Raw genomic sequence first — 10,967 nt, forward strand, 5'->3', positions numbered from 1 at the left:
AAAAGGGAGCTGAGCCAGAAGGCAAAGCTCTCGATCTACCGGGCAATTTTCGTTCCTACCCTCACCTATGGTCATGACCGAAAGAACGAGATCCAGGGTACAAGCGGCCAAAATGGGTTTCCTCAGGAGGGTGGCTGACGTCTCCCTTAGAGATAGGGTGAGAAGCTCAATCATCCGAGAGGAGCTCGGAGTAGAGCCGTTGCTCCTTCGCGTCGAAAGGAGCCAGTTGAGGTGGTTCGGGCATCTGGTAAGGATGCCTCCTGGGCGCCTCCCTAGGGAGGTGTTCCAGGCACGTCCAGCTGGGAGGAGGCCTCGGGGAAGACCCAGGACTAGGTGGCGAGATTATATCTCCAACCTGGCCTGGGAACGCCTCGGGATCCCCCAGTCGGAGCTGGTTGATGTGGCTCGGGAAAAGGGAAGTTTGGGGTCCCCTGCTGGAGCTGCTGCCCCCGCGACCCGATAACGGATAAGCGGTCGAAGATGGATGGATGGATGGAAATGTGACAACACGAGATCTGCCTGGAACAAGTACTGAGTGACATTTATCTGATGTTATTATGACCTCCAACCCTGAGGAACTTGTGTGAGTCAATGAGGGGGCAGAGTTTGCTGATTGGGCTATGTTTAAGACAGGCTTCCCATTCTAGATGCAACTAATCTCTTCATAGACCTTGCACAGTGAGAAAGATTTTAACGTTGGCCTGGTTGAGGTGAAAAATTAATGAGACAGCGGGGAGAACTGGTGTTGAGAGAGGCCTCCAACTGGAGAAATGCTCAAAGCGTGCACTGCCAAACTTGATGTCTGAAAGATGAGCTCCGGCAGTACCTCAACATCCATTCCAGAAACAGAGCTTTCTTTGTCTTGTTGATTTAGTTGAGAATCAGTGAGGAAAGTGGGTCCTGTTAGCCTGGAGGTTAGAGAAAGCTGACTAGCTGGATCAGCTGGGTTTAGATCAGTAGGAATGAAGAGCCATTGCCTAGCGTTGTGACTGCGTCTGATTCACTGCACTTGGTTTTGGATATAGATGTAGAATTGCCTCAATTTGTTTGCCAAAAACCACGTATCAGAGAAGAGTCATCCAATTCAGTCTCCAGCTCTTCTAGGATGTCCACTGCAATCCTGACCGCCAGCACAGCTGCACCAAGCTCAAGCCTAGGAATGGTAAGGCTTTGACGCAAATTTACCTTACCAGAGATGAACCACATTTCACTCTGTCCTTCTGCATTTGTCACTTTTAGGTATGCAAAAGCCCCGACTGCCTTGATTGAAGCATCAAAGAAGACATTTCTTCCTTCTGAACTTCAGAAAATGGCAGTCACGTGTACAGCAAAGGAATCTTGAACTTGAGCTTGCAACAAAACTGCCATCTTATCCACTCCAATTTGTTTTTCAGCAGTGGCACATCCTATTCACAGGTATCAGTGGTAAGCTCTCTCAGGATAGTATGGCCTTGAATGGTGACAGGCGCAGCAAACAAACTGTTAATGGTCGACAATACGCTACGTTGTGTGAAGAGCTTTTTGCTGTCAACCATGCAAAAGGTTTTGGTTGACAGGTCCCATCCAAGCCCCAGAATGTGTTGGATTGGGGGTAAATTTTGGCCAATGCTAAGGTCTTGCAAGCTTTTAGCAAGGTCTCGATCCAGGGAAGTTCCCATTAACTCCAGTGTTAGAAGCAATGTTGTGCAGTCTGAGGTTGGACACAGCCAAAATATCGTAAGCCGTCTTCAGCATGTCAATGGCCTCTATTGCACTGCAGAATGATCTAATCTCATCAACATAGAAAGACTGTCCCACAAATTGTCTCGCTTCAGCGCAAACTCCTTCTCTACTTGCATGGCGGTCTTCTTCAGCCGATAGATGGCCACAGCCTTGTAGGGACAATTGCCAAACACATGGACCTTCACGTGGAACTCCAGCAACCAGCTCAGTCCTGAAGCAAACAAGGAACCCAAGGAAACTGTTGTTGTGATCTGGACCCCAAAGAGGCATATTTTAAAAGATACATGTTGTTATGCTGTGCTCTTGAATCAAACTCTGATTTGCCCCAGTTTCTGGGTGTGATACATTTCAAAACTTGGTAAGTACCAGTGGGAGCTGGTTATATGTATCCAGTGCTGAAGACTTTCTTCATGAAATCCACAAAGTGGAACTTCATTTCAGGTTTCTTGATCAAAATCCATTTTCAGGTGAGGATGTCGCTCACAGTCTCTGGTGTAAGAATGTCTTCCCTTATGAGGGATGAGGTTACAATGAATGAGGGTACGTAGATAGAGGGGTGCTCCGACATTAGCTGGCTCCACCATTAAGCCCCTGGCACTACTCCCGGTGTTGTCCGTTGTGCCAGAGCCTGTCTTGAGGGTATAAAGAGAAGCGTTTCAATGAATCCCAATAATTTGCTTTGGTTGGCTGACATCACATACATTTTCTTATTCTTATCAGGATGTCCCTGGACATTGACTAGAGTTATCTTAGAACAGGATTTACCTTGGAGACCGTCCCCACATACCGCAGTGCAATTTGAAGTGGCTATCTCTGAGGCTTCTTCATCTTTCTCCCCACTATGCTCTCAAATGGCAGATGTGCGGACCGTGTCGCTGCCCAAGTGGGTGGACCAGTATGAAGAGCTGAGGTGTGACGATTACTGTTCCACTCAATGGATGAACAGTGGATGTCTGCTTTGCAGTCTTTAGCTTGATGGGTCACTAATGCACAGCATTTAAAGCACATAAAATGCTCTTTTAGAAAGCCCTTTTAGTCTTCAACCAGCCTTTTCCAGAAGCTCCTGCAATTTCTGAGGGAATGGAGCTTTTTGTGGATTGGGCATTTGTTGTCTGGATCCTCTTGAGGGTTTTTAGGGTCTGGGGAGGAAGAGTTCCCAACTTCTGTTTTGCTGACCCGAGATGGGGTTCTGAGTTATCCACTCCTTTGCTGTAAGTCTCTCACTTCTGAGAGATACTGCGCGGGAGGCTTGTAAGGCAAAGCTGTTTTCATTTTGGCATGAGTTTGCACAAACTTAAGAAAGAATAAGAAAGATGGGTATGGAATATGATGTTCTTTATTGTATCAAGACTACCTCTCCACAGAGTTACGTATTCCATGTGTACGGGGGACTGACCCACTTGGGCATTTGACGTGGACACCACTTTAAGACACACCACTACGTGGTCCACGGTTGAGCATAAGTGGCAATTTTTTTAAGCCTGCAAAGGAAGCTCAGCTTCCCCTAAAATATAAAAAAATTAATTGTCAAATATATATTGTGTTAACATTTTATTAACTGAAAATGCGTTAGAATACATTCACGTTGCGTCACAGTGCATTTCCCTGTTGAAGCCTAGCGTCCGTGGACTTCAATGGTGCTGCTTTGGACAGTTTTTTTAAGTGATTCAGGGCTTGCCATTAACTTTTAGAGGCACTTGTCCTTTGGACAAGTACAGTTGTTTATGCACAAAAGATACTTGTATGGGTAAAGATTTATCATTTTATAATTTTGTTTTTTCCGCTAATGCCGAATTCAAATGAACAGCACTAACAACATTAATACAATTCAGTTGAAACAAAAGCGCCCCAAGAATAGATTTCCCCTTCATCAAGAAAAAAAGGATCTCCAGACTCCATTAAATAAAGTAATACTTTGCATGCCGGTGTGCAGTGTATCGCTAGAAGTAGTGGTGACTTAGTAGTAGTGGCCTAACCCGGAAGTGGACAGAATTGAACCCGGAAGTGTGTCGGGTTGTCTTGGAATGGGCGGGGCTTTAACCAGTATGTTATTTAAGCATGCAATTGATATGAGTTGATCAGAAATTGTTATATTTATTGCTGATTAGAAAACTATTTACATGACAGTATCGAGCTTCAGATCAATGGTGTTGTCATGGGTTGCAATTATGAAGTAAAATGTAATGAACAAGAGTTTTCATACTCAATATAACTTATAACTTATAACTAATTTTTTTTATGATCAGTGGGATTTTTGTTTTTGGTTCTTTTTTATTTCCACACCAGGTATGTGTGAGTGTGTGTTTGTGTGTGTGTGTGTGTGTGTGTGTGTGTGTGTGTGTGTCAGTGAGTAAGAGAGAGACACAGAGAGTGAGAAATAAAAAGACAGAGCTGGGGGGTGCGGGTGGTCAGATACTGTTTCTCAGATCTGCATTGAGTTTAATGACAGCTGACGGTTAAAAAAAAAAAAAACTCCGACGGCAGACGCAACGGGAATCACATTCAAACCAAGCAGCAGCATGTCTGAAACCCCACGTTTACCAGAAATCTACTGGTTACTATGTAAGTACTACAAACCCGAAGTTAAAAACAAACTGAAGCTGAAGAAACCCTAAACGTTAACGGAACAGACCCGCGGACCTGATTGACTGAGAGAGAGAGAGAGAGAGATAGTAAGGGAGAGAGCGTGCACGCGCTGTTCTCCGTGTTCTGTGTGTGTGTGAATGAGGCGAGCGTGTGTGTGTGTGTGTGTGTGGGGGGGGGGCGCTGTGACTATCACAGAACGCTGCGTGTTCAGCTGAGAGTTTCATTCGATCAGAGTACAGATATTGACTCATATTAATCGTATAACACTTGTACTCGGCAAAAGTGCTATATCTGTACCGGATACTCATTTCAGCTGATTACTCGGCCCATCCCTAATTACGAGAGCCAGTTGCTAATTGAGTCACATTAACTTCATGCTTCATCCACCCAAACCACATTGCTATTGCCACGAGTGACATCTGTATTTGGCTCGTTTTCTGTCAACAAAGTGGCGACGGGGTAACGTTAAGGTAGAGTTAGCAAGCTAACATTCGCCAACTAACACCGGCTGGCTGACTCCGCCGTCCTTTTATGCTGCATTGCTTACAGAGAATTAGCTGAACAACGGGCTAGGTCTAACTTTAGGATTCCACTGAACCGTTGCAGCTGGGTTTAATGTTAGCAGTCCGCTGATATGCTGCTGCTGGGTCTAACGTTATGTTATTATAATATATTATAAGTGACCATGGTATAAACAGGTTAAAGCCCATTGAGGTGTCCTTTGTCAGGTATTTATGGATGATGGTGGACAAAGTTGAACCCTTACTAATACTTTAAATAATGCAGTGATAGTACACCATCCCAGCCTAGTATGAAAATGTAATTTGAAAAAGTCATAGTGTTTCCTTCTTTTTCCACCAGACGTTTACAAGAAGCAGAGATGAGATATTGTGAGCTGGAGAAAGAAATGGAAAGATTGAAGAGGGAGATGCTGGACTGGAGAGCCTCCAAGGAGACAGGCAAGGGTTCAACACCCTGCTTCCTTATCCCGCCTTCATCTTTGCTTCTGTTTCATTTAATCATGTTCTGTAATTTTATTTAAACAGGGACAGGGAGAACAAGGAGAGATGCATAATATAGCTAATCATAGGGGTGTTTTACTTAAACAACTACCACATATCTGTGCAGCTGTTGATGAAATGCAATGGAACTTTAAAAGTCAAGGCTATATAGAGGTAGACATGTGGCTTTGGTTTACATTTTGTCGACATGTACCCAGTTGGTTGAAAACAATCTTCTAAGGCTGTTTTTAGAATGCCAGGTAATATAGTAACATTTTCTTATCACACAGTCCAGAGTCTCTTAAGAACAACATCCTCAAAAGGAAGCAGAATTAGTTTCAGACAATATGAGCCACTCTGAATAAGCACAGAGCTGCACAGTCCTGGCAGTATATGCTTATATTGAAAGCCTCATTCAGAACATGGTGATAAATAGCCACTACAAGAATAGTCTTGGTATGCAGGAACTTTTAAGCCTGTCTCTATAAATTAGTACGGTTATTTCCAGCTGCTGGACTAATGAATGGCAGTTATGAATAATGATCACAATTCGAACCATGTGGGAAAAAACAAGTACCTTTCTGTGATGATACAAATCTTACAGTCAATGGCTTATTTCACTCCAGTCACTGCTTTCTCCATTGGTTCTTTCTCCCTCCTTTCTCACACCTTCATCTCTTCCATCATCACAATTATGTACTGTTTTGGTTTTGTTCTTAATATTTGCCTCATATCAAGTCTTGTTGACAAGCAGTGCATCCAAAGGCTGAATGCCTTCAGCTGCGCTGCCGCATATCATAGGCTCTGATGTTCCTCTCTCTCCTCCAATCACAGCACTGAGTATCTGCCCAGCAACTCTTGCTCCACCTGACTACTGTGTGGCCACACCAGGGGATGTAAGCTTATCTTTAATACACTTTCATGATCTCTTTCTCTGACTGACATGGAAAATAAAAACACTTTTCAAACAGCATGTTTTATTGTCATATAATTTGCAGAGGCTCAGCAATTGTTCCATAAGTGACTTCATGCTTGCTAATGGGCAGGCAGAGAGTATTCTGGATCACATTAAATGCCATTGCTCTTATTCATAAGACAAACCTATATCATTTTTGTTTCTTCAAAGTGGTTCACTTGTCTTACTTGCATGTGTTACAGAGGGAGAGAGTGCCCCCAACCTGTCATTACCCCCTAGTGATTCCTCTTCACCGCCACTTGCTCCTATTCCATCGGGTACGGGCAAAATGCTCAAACTGCAATCTGTCATTTAGGATTTAACTGATGTGGGGTTTTGAAAGCAATACTAACATGTGTATGCTATTGATTTGTTTTGGAGTTGTATGTGGGAGATTATTTCATCAGTGGTAGAAGTATTCTGTTTGTTTGTTTTTTACACATTTAGGTAATATAGAAACATTACAGTGTTGCATTCAAAACTTTACTTAAGCTAAAGGATGCCGGTCAAGAAGTCAAATGTTTGGGATCACGTAGAAATTTCTTTTGCACGATACTGTAGACAGAATGCCAGCTGAGATCAGTTGCCTTGTTTTTTTAACCAGGGCAGCAGTTTTCAGATTATATTCTGTTCTTACATAATTGCAAAATGGTTCTCCAGTGTTTTTCTAGTTATTTAAAAAAATAATAATATCAGATTAATAAACAGAATGTGCCTTTGGAACATTGGATGTATGGTTGCTGATATTGGACAATGTAGATTAAAGATCAGCCTCCCATTCAGATCAGCTGGTATTCTGTCTATAATGGAGTGGTATAGAATATGTAAGTGACCCCAAACTTTTGACCGTGTGTGTGCGTGTGTGTGCGTGTGTGTGCGTGTGTGTGTGTGTGTGTGTGTGTGTGTGTGTGTGTGTGTGTGTGTGTGTGTGTGTGTGTGTGTGTGTGTGTGTGTGTGTGTGAATATATATATATACACACACAGTGCAGGCCAAAGGTTTGGAATCACCTTCTCATTCAATGTGTTTTCTTTATTTTCATGACTATTCACATTGTAGATCATCACTGAAAGCATCAAACCTATGAATAAACACATATGAATTTATGGTCTTAACAAAAAAGTGTGAAATAACTAAAAACATGTCTTATAGTCTAGTTTCTTCAAAATAGCCACCCTTTGCTCTGATTACTGCTTTGCACACTCTTGGCATTCTCTAGATGAGCTTCACCTGAAATGGTTTCCCAACAGTCTTGAAGGAGTTCCCAGAGATGCTCAGTTCTTGTTGGCCCTTTTGCCTTCACTCTGCGGTCTAGCTCTCCCCAAACCATCTAAATTGGGTTCAGGTTTGTTGACTGTGGATGCGCAGCACTCCATCACTCTCCTTCATGGTCACATAGCCCTTACACAGCCTGGAGGTGTGTTTGGGGTCATTGTCCTGTTGAAAAATAAATTATGGTTCAACTAAACGCAAACTGGATGGGATGGCATGTTCAGTATGCCTTAAATTTTTAATAATCCCCAATTTCACCAGCAACAGTGTCACCAGCAAAGAACCCCAGCACCATCACACCTCCTCCTTCATGCTTCACGGTGGGAACCAGACATGTAGAATCCATCCGGTAACCTTTTCTCCGTTGCGCAAAGACACAGCGGTTGCAATTAAAGATCTCAAACTTGGACTAATCAGACCAAAACCCAGATTTTCAGTGGTCAAATGTCCATTCCTTGTGTTTCCTGACCCTAACAAATCTATTCTGCTTGTTTACGCTCCTTAGCAGTAGTTTTCTACCTGCTCTTTGACCATGAAGGCCTGATTCGTGCAGTCTCCTCTTAACAGTTGTTCTAGGGAGGTGTCTGCTGATAGAACGCTGTGTGGTATTCATCTGGTCTCTAATCCGAGCTGCTGTTAACTTGCGATTTCTGAGGCTGGTGACTCAGATGAATTTATCTTCAGCAGCAGAGGTGACACTTGGTCTTATTTTCCTGGGGCGGTCCTCATGTGAGCCAGTTTCGTTGGAGCGCTTGATGGTTTTTGTGAATGCACTTGGGGACACATTCAAAGTTTTTGCAACTTTCCTGACCAACTGACCTTCATTTCTGAAATTAATGATGACTACTATTTTTTCTTTACTTAGCTGATTGATTCTTGCCATAATATGAATTCTAACAGTTGTCCAATAGGGCTGTCGGCTGTGTTTCAACCTGACTTCTGCACAACACAACTGATGGTCCCAATTCCATTGATAAGGCAAGAGATTCCACTAATTGACTACCTGTTGAAGCTCATAGAGCGAACCCCAAGGGTTTGCAGCGCTATCAAAAAAAGCAAAGGGTGGCTACCTTTAAGAAACTAGAATATAAAATTTAATCCATCATATAATTTAATCTAATCCAAAATAATAACCTTTTTATGTCCTGATTGTCTGTCCTTCAGGTTCGCCTGCCACAGGTGAAGAGTGAGTCATACCTGCTTGTTTGTTCAGAAGGGGGGACGCTCCAAGCCTGGAAGAAACAGTGTTATACTGAGCTCTCCTGAATGCGCTTCCAAGATGGCAAATGCTGACTTCTTCCACTGTAACAAGACAAAGAGCTGAGCCCCTGCTTTACGCCCACTCCCGGCGCCACGACTCAGCCTCCTAAACTTTCAAAATTAAGTTTTCCAACGGAAAAAGGCAGGCCAGGCTACTGGGAGCTAATGAGGAAGTAATGATGACTACCTTGCTTGCTTACTTGATTTAAAGTCACAATAGAGATGCACTGAGTTCAGAACACACTGAGAAAAACACTAAACTTACTTTGATGTGTTATAATAATTATGTTTGAGTGACACAGAGAGTGGCCAGAATCTTGTGTATCGTGTCTCTACACCTTGCACTTGTGTTGTACTACAATAGGCATGTTTTTGCTGTGCCTGTTTTAGTATTCAATGGTTACTAATAATGACCATGTTCTGTACATTAACTTAGGCAACACCTTCACAGGTTCTGATAGTGTGAAAGGTAATTCACACTGCATAAATGAAGGCAAATAGTTGTGGATCTAGGGTGGAAAATATAAGCGATAAAGTCAGATATGAATCATAATTCAGGCAGAATAGTAATGTCACACTTGTATAAACTGATTGACATCAACTATTTCATTCTTTTTTTCATAATGAATGGCTAATTCACAGTTGTATGGCTACCAGATGATTAGTAACATCCAATAATCCTGTACAGTGACACATCATTAAGACACATCCGTGTCAATTAAACATTTGTGTCAAGCTGTAACGAAAGCATTTGTGACGTCTTTTGCAAATGTCTTTTTAATGTTGTCATTAGTGAACTTGTTTTAAATGATTGAACATTTTAAATGTTGTTGTGATGTCCAAGCACAGTCCAAACAAATGGAGTGGACGGGACCACTGTGACGCCACCATTGTTTTGTGGACTTTGACTTAAGTTTGGCATTGGACAAAAATGTAGTCATTTAAAATTCTGTACACACACACACAGACACTGGGGAAAGAGGATGGACCCTCTCCATCTTCTTGGATGAGTAGAACGTAATGAATAAAGGAATTAAGTAAAAATAACTGTTTCATAAAATTGTGATTATTGACCAAAATTAAGCTCTTAAAAGGCGGCCACAATACTGCATCATGACCTCTGGATGGAGCTCAGTGAGCCCAGACTCAGTGATAATAGACTAGCTAGCCTTCCATAACGCTATTACAGTGAAAGCCACTGGCATCATTTGGACCGTTTCCTTGTAGTTATGTACATAGTCACTGATATGGTCATAACCACTACAGTGCTCAATTACCTGTTTTTGAGGGGGAAAATAAACTTCAACTTTTTGTCATAAAGGCATGTCGACCTCCATGATTGACTCTTCTGGGCATTCGGTCTCTTCAGCCTGTACAGCCTTGTACAGCCTTCATCATCAAGCTCATCTTGACTTTAGGGTCGTCGGGTAAGATTCCCCCAGAGTCATCAGGGTTTTCAAGCCACCTCTCTTCCGGTCCAACAAGAAATTGAGGTCAATACACCCAAATGTTATCTTTCAGAAGCATTGCCACCTTTACTCTCCTAGAAGCCAGGTCAGCAGGATTCATGTGGTGTTAACGTATCTCCACTGAGATGGATTTGATATGCTGATTATCTTTGAAACAATATCTTTGGCTACAAAGGTCTGAAACCTTGAGGTCTCATTGCTGATGTACTTTAGTACGGAAGTCCCAAAAAATTGAGTCCTGGAGTTTCATCTGCAACTCCTTCCTCCACAACTTATCAACTTGCAACCATGGCAGCTGTCAACTCCATATGAGGAATGGTAACTGGCTTCAATGGGGCCACTCTGGCCTTACCCATTAAAAAAAAGCACAGTGAACTTGTCTGTGAATGTTGTATAAAAGCAGGTAGGTAACTGTTCCATAGCCACTCTCACAGGCATCTGCAAAGTGGTGTAACTGAGCAGAGATTACTTCCCCAAAGTCCACAGGTTTCAGACATCTGCCAACCTTAAAACTTTCAAGCTGACAGAGCTCCTTCAGCCAACTTCTCCACTCCAAGTCAAGTACAACATCATCCCAACCAAGGTTCTTTCTGCAAAAATCTTGAAGGATCTTTTTGGCAGACAAGACAATTCAATTCAATTCAATTCAATTTTATTTATAGTATCAATTCATAACAAGAGTTATCTCAAGACACTATACAGAT

General features: G+C 42.5%; 1 protein-coding gene across 2 annotated transcripts in view; it reads left to right on the forward strand.

The window, feature by feature from the left end:
• LOC117955457 (myotonin-protein kinase) overlaps positions 1 to 9,026 on the forward strand; it is a 32,052-nt gene extending 23,026 nt beyond the window's left edge. For both annotated transcript variants that reach the window (XM_034889985.1, XM_034889986.1), the window contains exons 14-17: positions 5,170 to 5,267; positions 6,144 to 6,205; positions 6,468 to 6,542; positions 8,699 to 9,026. In XM_034889985.1, coding sequence (XP_034745876.1) covers positions 5,170 to 5,267; positions 6,144 to 6,205; positions 6,468 to 6,542; positions 8,699 to 8,800 — 337 coding nt within the window. In that variant the 3' untranslated portion in view covers positions 8,801 to 9,026. The remainder of the gene's footprint in view (positions 1 to 5,169; positions 5,268 to 6,143; positions 6,206 to 6,467; positions 6,543 to 8,698) is intronic.
• The last annotated feature ends 1,941 nt before the right edge of the window (positions 9,027 to 10,967 follow it).

The sequence above is a fragment of the Etheostoma cragini genome, chromosome 13 (genome assembly GCF_013103735.1).
Source record: "Etheostoma cragini isolate CJK2018 chromosome 13, CSU_Ecrag_1.0, whole genome shotgun sequence".
Lineage (NCBI taxonomy): Eukaryota > Metazoa > Chordata > Actinopteri > Perciformes > Percidae > Etheostoma > Etheostoma cragini.